Source organism: Neomonachus schauinslandi, chromosome 8, assembly GCF_002201575.2.
Source record: "Neomonachus schauinslandi chromosome 8, ASM220157v2, whole genome shotgun sequence".
Lineage (NCBI taxonomy): Eukaryota > Metazoa > Chordata > Mammalia > Carnivora > Phocidae > Neomonachus > Neomonachus schauinslandi.
Window position 1 is genome coordinate 52,844,847 of NC_058410.1, and position 16,425 is coordinate 52,861,271.

At 37.9% G+C, this 16,425-nt stretch overlaps 1 protein-coding gene and 1 pseudogene across 1 annotated transcript in view; both read left to right on the plus strand.

The window, feature by feature from the left end:
- OSTM1 (osteoclastogenesis associated transmembrane protein 1) overlaps nt 1-11,319 on the plus strand; it is a 32,342-nt gene extending 21,023 nt beyond the window's left edge. Inside the window, exons 4-6 of the mRNA XM_021693142.1 lie at nt 2,685-2,852; nt 4,824-4,989; nt 9,285-11,319. Coding sequence (XP_021548817.1) covers nt 2,685-2,852; nt 4,824-4,989; nt 9,285-9,340 — 390 coding nt within the window. The 3' untranslated portion in view covers nt 9,341-11,319. The remainder of the gene's footprint in view (nt 1-2,684; nt 2,853-4,823; nt 4,990-9,284) is intronic.
- A 2,638-nt stretch (nt 11,320-13,957) lies between these two features.
- On the plus strand, nt 13,958-14,572 carry LOC110583077 (annotated as a pseudogene).
- Nucleotides 14,573-16,425: the final 1,853 nt, after the last annotated feature.

Here is a 16,425-nt window from a genome sequence, read left to right on the forward strand (position 1 = left end):
TGTGTGTGTGTGTGTGTGTGTGTGTGTGTGTGTGTGTGTGTGTGTGTTTGAGAGGGGAATAGAGCCAGCTAAATTGATAGTGGTGTACCTGGGATGCAGGGGTGCAGGAGCACCTCACCTGGCTCAGAGGGGTCCCAAACAAATCAGGTTTGGCCAACTCACTGCTGACAAAATCCAGAGGCAGAGAAATGAATGGTGGTGAAACAAGAAAGGAAGGCCAACACTGGGAAGATGGGACTCTAGCCTCTCAAAGACTGTCTCCAAAGTGCCAAAACTACTTCCAGGTTTATATAAGGAAAACGTGGGGCAAAGGTTTTGGGCGGATACCTGCAGGTAGTCTTTGAAGGTCAAATGGATCATTGTCATGGAATCAATCTGGGTGGGGTCTTAAGGCTCAGGGCAGTCCTTATTGCTTCAGGGGGGTAGTTTTGGCTCCCATTAGGGGATGCTCTGCCTTCAGGGTTCTTCCACTTGAGCCAAGAGACAAACAGGAAAGAAAAACCCAACTAAAAAGTTGGGAGTCAAAAGGGAGGCAGCCGAAGTCCTCTTTCAATGGTAGCAATGAAATTGGTGACATGGGCTGTGGCAGTGGCTCCACGCTAGTGACTGGGCTGGGATGTGGGTTTAAATTCCAGACCAGATCCATTTGGGGTAGTAAGTATTTGCAGATGGCTTCTCTGGAAACCTGTACTGTCTTGGCGGCTGTGGAAAGACTTTTTTGTGGATGGATCTGCTGGAAAGGTAGGGCTATCATTCTAGCCTATTGCATCTCTAGAGGACAGTGGGTGGGTGCAGAGGATAGAGGTTCGAAGAGACTGTGGCTCTGGTCAGTTTCTCTGGGACTGGCATTGTAGCTTGCATTATAATTCAACCTTCCTGTGATTAGACTACGTGTCACACCTTTATATTTTAGGTGCTATTCAAGTGCCTGGATTTACCTTTCTTTTCTTGAATCTCTTCTGGTAAAGAAGTCAGGACGCAAGGCACGTGCTGTTTCATCCTCTTCCCAGAATCCTACTTCCTCATTCCTTTTAAACACTGCAAACTTTTTATCTTTTGGCTATGCCAGTCAGGCCCTATGTTGATGGAGACTTTTGTTTGGTTCAGTATTTTACTATTACAAACATGTCTTTTTTCATATAACTTGGAGTATTTGTATGACTTTACCTGTCTGGTAGATTCCTAGAAATGAAATTACTCTGTCAAAAGATATGTGCATTTTAAATTTTCGTATCAGTGGTTAAATTACATTCCCCCATCAAGGTTCTGTGCTCAATGTTTGATTGAACACATTTAGCTAGATGCACCATTGTTCTGTGAAAAACAGACCATGTGCTATTTCTTGTGGCAGAACTAAGGAGACTTAGTTTCTCTGTCAAATAGATGGTGAGGGTAACATTGTGGGAGCTACATCAGTTTAATTCCTTTAATTTTTCCTTTTCTTTTTCATTCAAATATTCAGTTAATCCCGTTTCTTTAGGCTATAAGGTAAAGAATAAGGGGAATAGAAAGCAAGAATGTGAACTGACTGGTTAGCAAACTTGTTCTTGAAAAGACAAATGTCAGTCTGGGAAGTGGAAAAGGTTGAGATTCAGTAATATAATATCTTATATCCACTGCCTTCATGTTAGGTCATATAATTCTTTGGCATTGGTCCCTTTTTGTTGACTAGAGAGGCCTGGATTATAAACCTTGGGATAAGAGGGTGGAGTGGGGATGTAAATTTGGTGCCTTTTCCTTCCCCTTTAATAAAGTCCCTTCTGTCTCAATAAGGCAGACTTCAGTGTTGAAGTCAGCCCAGGCAAGGGCATGTTTTATTTTTCTGTGAGAGTAGGATAGATAAGAGCAGACATATAAATGACCAGATGATTTAGGAAATTTTTGGTATTTAGGCTTTAGTAATTTGGCGTCTGAGCTATTGTTCTCCTTTACCGGTGGCTAGTACGGTGGCTTGCTTCCTTCCTTCCTTCCTTCCTTTCCTCTTTCCCTCCCTCCCTCCCTCCCTCCTTCCTTCTTTCCTTTCTTCCTTCGTTCCTTCCTTTTTAAGATTTTATTTATTTTAGGGGCGCCTGGGTGGCTCAGTCATTGGGCGTCTGCCTTTGGCGTGGGTCATGGTCCCAGGGTCCTGGAATCGAGCCCCGCATCAGCCTCCCTCCTCGGGGGGTGGCCTGCTTCTCCCTCTCCCACTCCCCCTGCTTGTGTTCCCTCTCTCGCTGTGTCTCTCTCTGTCAAATAAATAAATAAAATCTTTAAAAAAAAAAAAAGATTTTATTGTTTTAGAGAGAAAGAGAGACAGCACGAGTGGGAGGGCAAGAGGGAGAGAAAGAATCTCAAGCAGGCTCTGCGTGGAGCCTGCCACAGGGCTTGATCCCAGGACCCTGAGATCATGACCTGAGCCAAAGCCAAGAGTCAGATGCTTAACTGACTGTGCCACCCAGGCACCCCTGGTTTTTGCTGTATGCTTGCTTTTCATACCAGGTCTCGAGTCCTTAAGACCTATAATACAAGTAGTGGTAGCAATATATTATAGATGATAAAACTGAAGCTCAGAGTGATTTACTAACCTGTCTAACATCACAGCTCAGCACGTGAACGTGCTATATTGTTTCTGTCCTCTAGGAGGGCAAATAGCTTATGTCAAAGAGATGTAATGTTTTATTTTATGTATTACATGTGCCTTTTAGGGGAACATTCACAGTCTTCTGCAGTTAAGGAATTATTCAGAAGTTTGCAAAAACTGTCGTGAAGCATACAAAACTCTGAGTAGTTTGTACAATGAAATGCAAAAAATGAATGAACTTGAGAATAAGGCTGAATCTGGAACACATTTATGCATTGATGTGGAAGATGCAGTAAGTAATTTACTTCTTTTTTTTTATTATGTTAAGTAATTTACTTCTGATATGATATGTATTTTGCAGTGTTCTTGATTGTGCCTTTAGTATCATTATCCCCTTTAGAGGTATATTGGAATCCGCATATGTTGTCTTCAACTAGAAATAACTGGTTATAAGTACTAAAGTTTTAGAATATCCGGGTCTGTCAAACTAAAATGGACACTAATCAAGTACTTCATAAATGAGTTGATAATTTGGTACATTTGTTCTTTTAAGTTTGATGATAAGTGCCCTTTTCAGAGCCATTGGTGTTATATGTTTACATTTCAGTTTCTTGTGCACTTGTTCCAGATTAAAGAAGTCTCTGGTTTGCTATCATGTGTTTCTGAAACCATTTCTTAATTACTTCCTATCCCATTGCTTTTATTCTTTATTATCATCTGAAACTTTTAATTTACTTTTTTATAGTCTGTCACCCCTCACTAAAATATAAGCTACATGAAGACAAGGACCTCATGTCCTTTTTTGTTTACTGTTCAGTATTTAGAAAAGTGCCTAGCATATAGTGGGCCTATTAGCAATGTGTATTGATTGAATGGTCAACAAAAAAAGCCTTTTCCTCCATTGTATAGGTTGCCTTCACATGGGACACCACTAGATGGCGATCATGCCTTTTTATGGGACTATGGTGCCTGAGTTTTGAGGCCTCAAAGGAAATAGGAATTATTGGCTCAAAGAGAGCTTAAGGTCCAAATTGATAAACCTAATGGTTGAGAATGATGAATATGAATAACAGCTCAGAGTGAACTATAGTGTATCACTAATATTCGACATGGTAAAAGCACTTATTATCAAACTTAAAATGGGTGCACCATAGGGATTTTTGGTTTTTTACTGCTCTAATGTCTGGATTAGTACCTGACTTCCAATAGGCTCTCAATAAATACTACATATATATTTTAAGACTAATAGTCTATTTCATAATTTTTAAAATAAAGAAAAATGAATATTGATTCTCTGACGTAAGTTGGACTACACAGGAAATCAACATGACCACCTGCTTTAGAACATCCTTCTTATAATAAGCAAAACTTAGCAGTAAACATACAAGGCACCACTTGCAAACCAAATCTCAAACAAAATTCAGGCAAGAACATTTTTCTACATTAAATTTGATAGTTTCCTTATATCACTTAGCATGTTTGATAGAAACCATGAACTCAATTAAAATGAGGTTTTGCTGCCCCCAGATGTCTGTTTTTAATGTATGCTGCTAAATAAGATATTATCTTATAAAGTTTCTATGACTCATTAGATATTATGTACTTAAAAAATTGTTTGCCATGTGAATCTTTCATAATATCTTAGGTAATGTATTAAACATTTCATAGATATCATCTCTTGAAGAGAAGCTGTATTTAGTTGATATTTTTATTTCCATTCTAAAAATATTGCAACAAGCTCAGTGAGATTACATATGTAACATAAGAAAAAAATTTTTGCTTGTTTTTGTGAGCCTCCTCCCCCCAGTTTTACTGGGGTATAATTGACAAATAAAATTGTAATATATTTAAAGTGTACAGTGTGATAATTTGATACACACACACATTGTGAAAGGGTTCCCACAGTCGAGTTAATTAACACACCCATCACCTCACATAATTACCCTTTCAGTCTTTTTTAATGAATGAAGCATGGTCGAACAATATTCATATGATATAGGTTCTCTGTTTGAGATCTAGGAAAGGTTGGCATTCCTTGGATGGTGTTATGAATTTAGAATATGAAATTTCTGTATGGATATAAACTTATAGAATGACTGTGAACCAGCTAATTTAAGAAATTGTCTTCAACTATCAATAGATTTTTTTAGGGATGTATGTTTAGTCTAAATTCTGGATGCCTGTTATGTTATTAATAAAACAATTATATGAATTGAAGACAAATTAAATATAAAATAAAATAATTTTATTTGTTTTGTTCCAGATGAACATTACTCGAAAACTTTGGAGTCGAACTTTCAATTGTTCGGTCCCTTGCAGTGACACAGTGCCTGTCATTGCTGTTTCTGTGTTCATTCTCTTTCTACCTGTTGTCTTTTACCTCAGTAGCTTTCTTCATTCAGAGCAAAAGAAACGCAAACTCATTCTACGTAAGTTCCTTTTTACAACTTTATTTAGCTAACACCTGTATTTTAAACACTTAGGCCTGTTTTAGAAATGATGTATACTCTGAAAACTCAAACCGTATTAAGCTAAAACAGCTCTTTTCTTCAAATTTTAGTTACACTTACTAATGGAAGAGATGTGTAAGAAGTTTATAGATAATCAAGTCAACACACGGTATCTTCTGGATATTTTAATTGAAAAGCTTGGAGTAAGGCTGGCAGCAACAGAAGAATAGCAACAAAGGTTTTGCAGGCTTGAAATGGCCATAGTAGGGAGAGGTAGACAGCTCTTAGGCCCATCAAAGCCATGGCAGAGCCACCTAGAAAGCCATCTAAAAGGCAGGGAGAAACTATGGTGAGCACACAGATGATTTATGAACAAATTGGAATCATAGTTGCAAGATCATTACTTGACATACAGCATGTGCTGAACACATATTCCCCATCAAATAGGGCAGAGCAGAAAAAGCACGAACTAGAAAATCCCATCTAGCTGAAGAAGAGTGGCTTCTAAGTGTCATGGTTTCTTATTATCAGAATGAAGATATGGGCTTATCCCTTAGTAATTTTAATTTTTAAAATAGAGAATGTCTTTTGTAGAAAAAGTTAGGCTTTTTTATCCTCTTAAATATTATTCCTAGTCTAGGAACCTATGAAATAAAGATTCTTTACCTTATAAATTTCTTTCTTTTTTTTTTTTTTTAAAGATTTTACCTATTTTAGAGAGCACTAGCGGGGTGGGGGCGGGAGTAGGGGGAGGGTCAGAGGGAGAGGGAGAGAGAATCTCAAGCAGACTCTGCACTGACATGGGGCTCGATATCATAACCCTGAGATCATGACCTGAGCCAAAATCAAGAATTGGACACTTAACCGGCTAAGCCACCCAGGCATCCCCCCTTATAAATTTCTTTCTAGCCTTTTTTTTCATAGTTTATTTAACCTCACTTCTAATACATCTAATTAAAAAAAAGATTACTTGCAGATCAGTTTGAACTGAATTTGTAATGCTTTGCCACCTTGAAAAGCTAGCTAATAGAGGGGAGAGTCTTTAATATGAGGGTATTTAGTAAAGCTTTTCAGAGATTGCTAGCATTCTGTAAAATAGGTAATAACTCAGTTCTAAAAGCACTCATCTAGAATAATAACAAAGTACTGCAGGGACCTCACTATTGAGAAACTTTGTTTTTCAGGACTTGGTGTACTTTTAAAGTTTAGCATCTTATTTATCTTGCAAATAATTTAACTCTGCGGAAGATATTTACTGCTTCTGATTGGGGTTTTTGTATGTTTGTTTTCTAAATCACTACCCTCCATCTGTTTGTACAAGCCACAAACCTTGTTATCTTTAAGTTCTTAATTATTTTCTTTTTTTATTTCCCCATTCCCATATTCTCTCCCCCACCCCTTTTCACTCCGTCAGCGAGTACTGATAGCCCTACTTCCAAAAATGTATCTTAAATTATCTTTTCTCTATCTCCATTGATAATACTCTTCCCTAAGCCATCCCATCTCTTATCCTCCCATGCAGGAGTCCCTTAACTGGTGTCCCTGCTTCCATTTTTTTGACCCACTGCAATCCATTCTCCATATAGTGGCTAGAGTCATTTTTTTTTTTTAAGATTTTATTTATTTATTTCGACAGAGACAGTGAGAGAGGGAACACAAGCAGGGGGAGTGGGAGAGGGAGAAGCAGGCTTCCTGCGGATCAGGGAGCCCAATGTGGGGCTCGATCCCAGGACCCTGGGATCATGACCTGAGCCAAAGGCAGACGCTTAACGACTGAGCAATCCAGGTGCCCCTAGGGTAATTTTTAAAACACAAATCTTACTATGCTTTTCTCCCACTTGAAACCCTCATGTGTTCCTGTTGCATCTAGAATAAAAAGCTATGTGTGACCTGGCCCCCCATCTACCTTTCTAAACTCACTGTACCCTCTCCTTTCTTTGTTCATGATGCTGTATGTAGGCAGCCTGGCCTTCTTCCTGCTCCTCTCAAACCCAGACTCATTCACACTGCCCCTTTCCCAAAGCTCTTGTACTGGCCCTCCCTACTTTCCTTGACTGGCTCCTTGACATCCAGGTCTTAGGTCAAAGATTACTTACTCAAAGTTACCTTTTATGACCCCCATCCTAAGAATACATCCTTCTTTTAATTCTCCTATATCTATCATCTTTCTTTAATGGTACTTAATCACTTTTTAAATTAACTTTTTCATTTATTTTCTACCTTATTTGTTTGTCTCTCCTTATTTATTTCTTACAGTTGATTCAGCTGTAAGCTCTATCAGAACAAAGATTTTGTTTATCTTGTTCATCACTGTATCACCAGCATCTAGAAAGTACCAGGCCTATAGTAGGTGCTCAAAAATATTCGTTGAATAAAAGAACATTATATTTAATGGTAGCATTTCCTAGAGTGTGTTCCTTAAAATACTAGTCCTGTAAAATTCCTTTTTATGATCTTTATAATGTACCTGAATATAAATTAAAGGCTCTAAGATTACATTCCCAAAACTTGACAATAGAACTTTTGCATAATACCTATTAATGTTTCCTGGAAGCATTGTTTATGAATTGATTTATGAATTTAAGAAAATGCTGGTGTAAGCAAACAGTTCTTGTGCTGTTACCTCATGGACATTGTTACTTACTTTTCTTTATGCCACAATTTTATATGCCCCCATACGTTAAGTCCTATGGTAGCAATTAGGGATTAAAACAAGGAACAAGGCACAATATATGCCCTCAAAGAACACACTGACCATAATCCAGTTACTACAACAAATGTAGTAGAGGCATACAGGGTGGTTGGACCACAGAGAAAAAAGACTAACTCTGCATTAGGGATGTTGGAATTCATCATTAGATGATGATCTCTTGGGTAGAATTGTATTTTTTTTTTTTTAAAGGTTTTATTTATTTGACAGAGAGAGAGCAAGAGCAGGAACACAAGCAGGGGGAGTGGGAGAGGGAGAAGCAGGCTTCCTGCCGAGCAGGGAGCCCGATGTGGGACTCGATCCCAGGACCCTGGGATCATGACCTGAGCTGAAGGCAGACGCTTAACGACTGAGCCACCCAGGCGCCCTAGAATTGTATTTTTTATTTATTTTTATTTTTTTAGTATCCTCTGGGGTAGAATTTTGAAGGATGTAGGGATTTATCAGAGAATAAGGAAGCAAGGAAGTTGTAGGTATATGCACTCATTGGTATTGCCACCTGTTTAGTTTAATAAATTTGGTAATTAGTAAGAAACTAGATTACTTCTGGTGGTTTTAAACAGCATAATAATAATAAAAAAGCCCTCTTGATTTAGTTTGCCTTCCACATCCACAGAAAGCTTAAGAGTAGACTTCTAGCTTAGGCTGTTTTTTAGGTTAAGTTGCCTTTTAGTTTAGTTGAAGCAATACACTGGTCCAGAAAGTCATGTTGTCCTCTTGCACTTAGAGTGAAAACCAGCGGAGACTGGTTTTCATCCTTGAGCACATACCAGAATTGTCTGCAGAGCTTTAAATCAAAACAGAAAAGCAGATGCCTGGGTCCCTTTGCAGACTTTCTAAATCACAACCTCTACTCTCATGTTGAAAACCTCTAAAGTAGAGAGATTCCTAGTTAGCCAATGTAAGATACTTTTACTATGCCACAGTTGTTTTTCATTTCTGGAACATGAGAAACATTCATGTTTAACTATAAGCACAAACATTACCAAGTGAAATAGCATGATTTTCTTGACTAACCCTAATGACTCAGTTCCATTAGCATCATAATCAAAATTGATTGTACATATTTTAACACCCATATATATTTGTGTGTCTGTGCATGTGTGTGTAATACAACTCACTTTTCTTTGTAAGCCATTTAAATTTTTTTCAACTTTTTTTGACAGTTTTTTGACATTATAGAATTATTTTAAGAGAAATCTAGATTTGGATTTCTAACTTAGACTTTTAAATATATCATTTTATTATTGTACCTTATAGCACTTCCATTTTTTAAATAGAGTACTCTTACATTACATAATTGAGATTATGATGTTCAAGATGATATAAATTATGCCTGTTTTATTTGGTACTGCTTCTAACAAAGTCATGTGTGGCTTCAAGCAAAGCTATATTTTTTGAGGTTGATAGAAGAAAATAGGCGTAGGTTTTAATTCTTAGAAGATTGAATCTATTCTGATTCAAACATAGAGTTAATAAATACTATAGTTTACATAAAAATAATGAATGAAATAATAATGTTTAGAGAATTCAAGTTAAAATATAATACTTTTGATTTATCTAGCCAAACGTCTCAAGTCCAGTACCAGCTTTGCAAACATTCAAGAAAATTCAAACTGAAATCTACAAAACGGAGAATTAACATCATATTCCATGGATGAATGGTGGAAGATACAGCTTGGTCCAAAAGAGGATGAACTGATTCGACACCTCAAGTTCCCTAAGAAATGCAAGGACTTCAGATTTATTTTTAAATACGAATTTTCCATTTTTCTTTCCTTTCCATCCTTTTTTTAAGGGTTTGGGTATTTTTAATTTCTAGGCCTAGCAATGTCATCTATTTTAAAGTGTATTTGTTATAATAACAAAAGATGCAAGAACAATCTTTGTTTTATTTTGTAAGCATATTATTCCTGTTTGAGACTCCTGGTATCTCCTTATTAATGTAGTACTTAAGTAGCAAAGTTTTTGAAAACTAACATTTAAAAATTAATCAGTTATGGCAAAGACTTTGGAAAAAGAAATACACTTGCCAAAAGTAGCCGGTCCAAAGATTAATTTAAATTCGCCGTTGCAGTATTATTGTTACATATATATTTAATATGTCACACATTACAAATAATATGTAATTAAATCTCTAGGTCCCTTAAAGTCATTTTTGAAACCACTAATTATAAACTTCCCTAACAATTTTTAGAAGCAGGAAGGCACATTACATTTATCTTTGTAAAAAGATTTGTGGTAACTGATTTCTTACTTAACTTTTATAAATATATTTTGCACCTTATTTTTGCCTTTATTTCATAAGTAATTTGAAATCACTGGACTGCTGTATTATATTCAGGGCAAGATGGATTCTTTTTCTACCAGGGATTTGCATTGTGAATTACATTAAGTTATTTGGCAATTTATAATTTATTACTACTTTAAATCAAACATAGCATTATCACAATACATTTAAGTTGTGATTTTTTTAAAATGAAGATTCTCTTGGGTTATATGGAGATTTTTGGAGGGGAGAGAAAGGAGGGGTAAAAAAAACTGAAGGCCCAGAAAATAGCTAGGGAAGGACCTGAGGGGATGCTCACTATAAGACTGTTGAATGGTTCATGTTGAGGGCATGAGTGAAGATGAGAGTCTGATGCAGAAAGCAGTTAGGTTAAGATGCTTATTTTTTTCTAAATTATTTAAACAGATAAACGTGATACGATGGAAATGAAGTCAGATATTTCACTATCAGAAAGCAAATTCTATTTTGGAATGTTTATGTCAACTTTTTTTTAAAAAAGCTTCATTTCAGAATTGGGCATAGCTTTTTTTCCTCAGGTTTTTAGTGTTAGGTATTTCATTGTTAATTCCTTCTTGCTTTCTGGATGAAAATAGGTTTTGTTTTAAATGTTGAGAGTATGAGAAATAAGGGTTAGGTTAAATAGTACAAGAATTTTAATCCCTTTGTATGCTATAAAATGCTCTGTAATGAGACAAGAAAGTGTTTTTAATTTTTTTAAATGTTTACTGTATATGCAGAGTGAACAAGAAGGCTCATCTTTGGATATGTAACATATCTGAAAACTGTTACAGTTTTTCTAGTCTGCTGTGATCCATTTAAAATGTGCTGGGGTTTATTCCACGGTCACTCTTCATGCTGCTGATACTAATAGCACTGTCTTGATTTGAAGCATATAGTTGAGGGCCATTGAAAGCAATCTTTCATTAATGCAGATAAAACCAGTTTATATGTGCAGAGTTACAAAATGGCATATTTGAATCTGTAAGTAGTGACTCTTTGATCACCTTTCAATGTTACATATTTCTAAAAACCATTGCTTTTGGATATGGTTGCTAATAAGCACTTTAAAAGAGAAAAAACAACCTTGACTATTTTTCTGGTTGAGTCATTGCCTTTAGAAGTAGCATCAGCAATAGATTTCAAAAATAAGTATTAAGCGTTACACTAAAGTGTATAAATACTTCATTTTTTAGTCATATTGAAAAATTCTTTGCCTAGTTTTAAATTCTGAGACACATAGCATATGTGTGTGCATTAGATCATCTTTAGCCTTTTGACACTTTGAAATAAAGAAAGTAATTTAAGGAAATTGTAGTGCCATATTTGTTTTTGTTTTTTGCTTTGTTTTGTTTTGAAAGAGAGAGAGAGACAGAGAGCAAGTGGGGGGAGGGGCAGAGGAGGAGGGAGAGAGAGAGAATCCTAAGCAGGCTCCATGCTCAGCACGGAGCCCAATGCAACGCATGATCTCACAACCCTGAGATCATGACCTGAGCCAAAAATCAAGAGTTGGACGCTTAACTGACTGAGCCACCCAGATGTCCCAAGCCATATTTGATTTTTAAATGCATAGTTAAAACTTATGAGTTACTGAGAGGTCTGCTATAATTCTTGTATTTGTTCTTCTACATGTAATGTTTTTGTTGTTTTTTGGCTACCTTTGAGATTTCCTCTTAATTTTTGATTTTCAGCAGGTTTTTTTTTTTTTTAATTTTATTTATTTATTTGAGACAGAGAGAATGAGAGACAGAGAGCATGAGAGGGAGGAGGGTCAGAGGGAGAAGCAGACTCCCTGCCGAGCAGGGAGCCTGATGCGGGATTCGATCCCAGGACTCCAGGATCATGACCTGAGCCGAAGGCAGTCGCTTAACCAACTGAGCCACCCAGGCGCCCGATTTTCAGCAGTTTTACTATAATGTGTGTAGGTATATTTTTCTTTGTATTCTCCTTGGGATTCTCTGAGCCTCTTGGATCTTTTTGTTGTCTTTTATTAATTTTGGAAAATTCTCAGCCATTCTACTATCAAATATACTTCTGCCCTCTTCTCTCTCATCTCCTTCTGGGATTCCAATTTGATTTGTTAGGTGATGTGATACTGTCCCACAGCTATTGGATGCACTCTTCTGTTATATTTTACTCTGACTTTCTCTTTGAATTTCAGTTTAGATCATTCCTTTTTTTTTTTTTTAAGATTTTATTTATTTGAGAGAGAGAGAGAATGAACAAGGGGAGGGGCAGAGGGAGAGGGAAAGAATCTCAAGCAGACTCCCTGCTGAGCACAAAGCCCAACATGGGGCTCAGTTTCACAACTCTGAGATCATGACCTGAGCTGAAGTCAAGAGGCAGTTGCTCAACTGACTGAGCCACCCAGGCACCCCAGTATTTTGTTTGTTTTTAAAGATTTATTTATTTGAGAGAGAGAAAGAGCACAAGTGCAAGTGGGAGGGAGAGAGAGAATCCTCAAGCAGACTCCCCACTGAGCGTGAAGCCTGACATAGGGCTTGATCCCAGGACCCTGAGATCATAATCTGAGCCAAAACCAAGAGCTGGCTGCTCAACGAACTGAGCCACCCAGGTGCGCCAGATCCTTTAGTATTTTAATCACAGTTATTTTGAAGTTCCTGTTGGGTAGTATCAGTATCTGGGCCATCTCTGGATCTAGTTCTGTTTATCTCTTGACAATATTATTGTCATTTTCTTCTTGATTTTTAATTTGTCTTACAATTTTTGATTAAATGCCAGACATTGCATGGAAAAGAACAGTAGAAACTGGGATAAAATAGTATTCATACCTGCAAATGGGCAAACCTTTCTATCAGGCTATTAGTATGGAGCAAACTGAATATCTCCTACCAGTAGTTCATCTGGGTTTGGGTTTTATTGTTAATATCATTACCTTCAGCATATTATAGGTTTCAAATTCCTCCAGTGGTGGACTGCTGCTACTTTGTGTTTGGTGTGTGGCCTGAAATGCCAGAGAGTTTTTCTCAGTGTTCCTAGTTCACCTTCAGCTTTCAGCAGACTGTGCATACCTGTGCAACAAATGGGATCTCTCTCCATGGTCCTGTCCCTCCCTCTGCTGTAGAGTTCTGTTGCTGGTTTCTTTGTGCAAGGCTTATAGTTGGGGCAGGCAGTCTCATGCAAGTTCTGGGCTCTTGAGTTTTAGGGTGGGCCTCCCTCTCCCCATGGCAATTAGACTCTGCATTGTAATGGGGTGAGGTCTTAAATGGGAGTGAGTTTTCTGTCCCTCTCTCACTGGTAGCAGACCTCTGCTTTGTATCAGTGAAGGATCCTGGGGACAGGTGGGTTTCCTGCCTTCCTGCAGCATCTGATGGCTTTTGCTTCAACTCCTCCTCTACCACAGTCAACCTTTTCTTGGGACTAGGGGACAGGAAGGTTTTGTACCCCTCCTCTAGTGGCAGATGGCTTTTTCTTTGTATGGAAGGTGGACATGGGTTTCTTGCCTCTCTCCCAGTGGTAGCTGGTTGTCATCTGCTCATCTCACCAAAGGGAGGCTCTTTCAATTCTCCTGATTTGCCCGCAGTCTTTCTTACACCCAGGGAGGCCTATGGAAAAGTGCTGGCAAATGGGGCAGACGCCTTGTATCCATGGCCCCCAGAGATTCTAAATTGTCATATTAGCCCACACTTGGTCTTTAAGCTTTTGTTAACATTTCAGTTTTTTTTTCCTCTTACTTTTTTGGCTGCTACTCTTCCTCCTGTACTCTGAACAAAGCAAAACAGTTTATAGGAGCAGTGCTTATGTCTTTCTATATCCTAAGTGGGACTAGAACTCACTGATTGCTTCTGTGTTGTCAACTCTTAAATTTTTACTTGACAGCAAATTGCTCAGTAGTTTGTTGAATACGTTCAAAGAGGTAAAATAGGCAGTGAGGGCCTTAGCAAGTTGACTGGAATTGTGGCGATTGGAGGTCCCAGTACACTGCAATCATGTCTATTATGTCCTATAATGGAGGTGTCATCATGGCCATGAATGGGAAGAACTGTGTGACCATTGCTGCCAATAGGCGCTTTGGGAGCCAGTCCAAGGTGGTGACCACAGACTTCCAGAAGATCTTTCCCATGGGTGATTGGCTGTACATAGGCCTGGCTGGGCTCACCACCGATGTCCAGACTGTTGCCCAGCACAAGTTCCAGCTGAACCTGTATGAGCTGAAAGAAGGTCGGCAGATCAAGCCTTATACCCTCATGAGCATGGTGGCCAACCTCTTGTATGAGAAATGGTTTGTCCTCTACTACACAGAGCCAGTCATCACTGGGTTGGACCTGAAGACCCTTAAGCCCCTCATTTGCTCTCTAGACCTTATTTGCTGCCCCATGGTGACTGACAACTTTGTGGTCAGTGGTGCCTGCTCCAAATAAATGTATGGGGTGTGCAAGTCCTTCTCGGGGCCTGACATGGATCCAGAACACCCGTTTGAAACCATACCACAAACCATGCTGAATGCTGTGGATTAGGATGCACTGTCAGGCATGGGAGTCATTGTCCACATCATTGAGAAGGACAGAATTATCACCAGGACACTGAGGGCCTGAATGGAATAACCTGTACTCAGAGCCTACTTTTTTTTTTTTTTTAATAAAATAGTTTTGTTTTCAAAAACAAAACAAAAGGTAAAGAGGTAAAACAAACAAGATTGACAATTACGAAAGCCATAAAAAGGAACCAAATCCCAAATAAAAAAAATATGGTAGCTGAAATTAACTCAGTGGAAGGGTTTTATGGCAAATAAGACATAGGTAAAGAGTTAATTCAAAATATGTTAGAAGAGTATCTCCAGAAGGAAACGTGGAAAGAAAAAATTTTGGAACTACGGATTGGGTAGGCGATGGGTAAGAGGTATAGAGGATGCATTAAGAAGATTTAATATAAATGTAGTTAGAGTCCCTAAAGCAAAGGAGAAAGAAAATGGGATGGAGGCAATTTCTGAAAAGATTAATAGCTGAGAATTTTCAAAACTGGTGAAAAATGTTGTCACAAATTAAGAAGTCTAAGCAGAATTTAAAACAAACCAAAAGACCTAGTCACATTCAAAGCAGATGAAAACCAAAGAGAAAATTTTATAAAACAGCTAAAGATATGTTACCTTTAAAAGAACAATAATCAAACTTACTGCTTGTTTCTCAAGAGAAATAATGAAAGCCAGAAAGACAAATATTTTCAGAGTGCTAAAAGAAAGTAACTGATAATTTAGAGTTATATGCCCAGTCAAAAATGGTCTTCAAAATTAAAAGAGGGAATAATGGCATCTCTGGATATAAAGACAGAAAGTTCTCACAAGCAGGCCTACATTTTAAAGGAAATACTAAAAACAGTTCTTCAGGCAGAAGTAAAATAAGCCTAGGTGGAAACTCAGAGGCATTGGAAGAAAAAATTGATCTAAAGGGAAAAATATATGGATAAAGTTAAATAATAATGACTGTATACAACAATATTCTGTGGGGTGTCTCTATATTCTCTCTTTTCATTAATCTATATGTATGAAAGAATGAATAGAATGAAAACAGAACAATGGCATAAAAGTCAAGGGGATTATTTTTGGAGTCAAGATGTTTTAAGGTCATTGCATTATCTGAAAAGATTATTTCTTTAGGCTGTTCTGGAAGTAGAATGGATTGTCAAACAGGTACTGGTAAAGAACTAAAAAGACTGAAGATACATTCTGACTCAGATCCAATTCCATTCCTTTCATTACATCTTTTAGGATTTTCTTCTGCTCTTGACTCTTTGTATTTCTTAAGGAAGCAGCTTGCTATAAAAGAGAAAGCAGGGGCTTTAGAATCAATCAGACCTGCGCTTAAACTCCTGCTTTTCCCCTTATTTGGGCAAGCAATTTACTTCTCTGAGCCTTCACTTTGGGAGGGCTGTGAAAATGGGAGGTAGTAATACTGGCCTCACAAGATTATTGTGCAAATTAAGTATACGAAGAGCCTACAGTGTGATGCCCAATATCCAGTACTTCATATTGCTCAGTAGGTACTCGTTTTTCCCCTTATGGACTGCACTGTGCAGCTGGCACTTGATTATTCACCCTCTCACATTGTTTCCTAGGTTCCTTATATTGGTGATTATTATCCCTCCTCTCCGGACTCGATTGTAATCTTCTCTAGTTCCGGGACTATGTATCTCCCTTTCCTCTCGTACCCCTAGTTCAGTGAGTAGTGTTTGGAGGAAGAGTAATACTTGCTTGAGGAAAACACGTGTAAATGAGATGAAATACGTTCCTGCACTATACATTATGTTGGAAGGTATCTTTGTAGCAGTTCTACCCAGAAGGATATTTGAGACCTTGAAGAAAAGTCCTTCAGCTGCCCATGAGAAGCATAAATGGTGAAAACATGTTTAATGGACAGAGAGAAGTGCCATTTTACCGTGCAGGAACCCTCCAGTTTAAGTC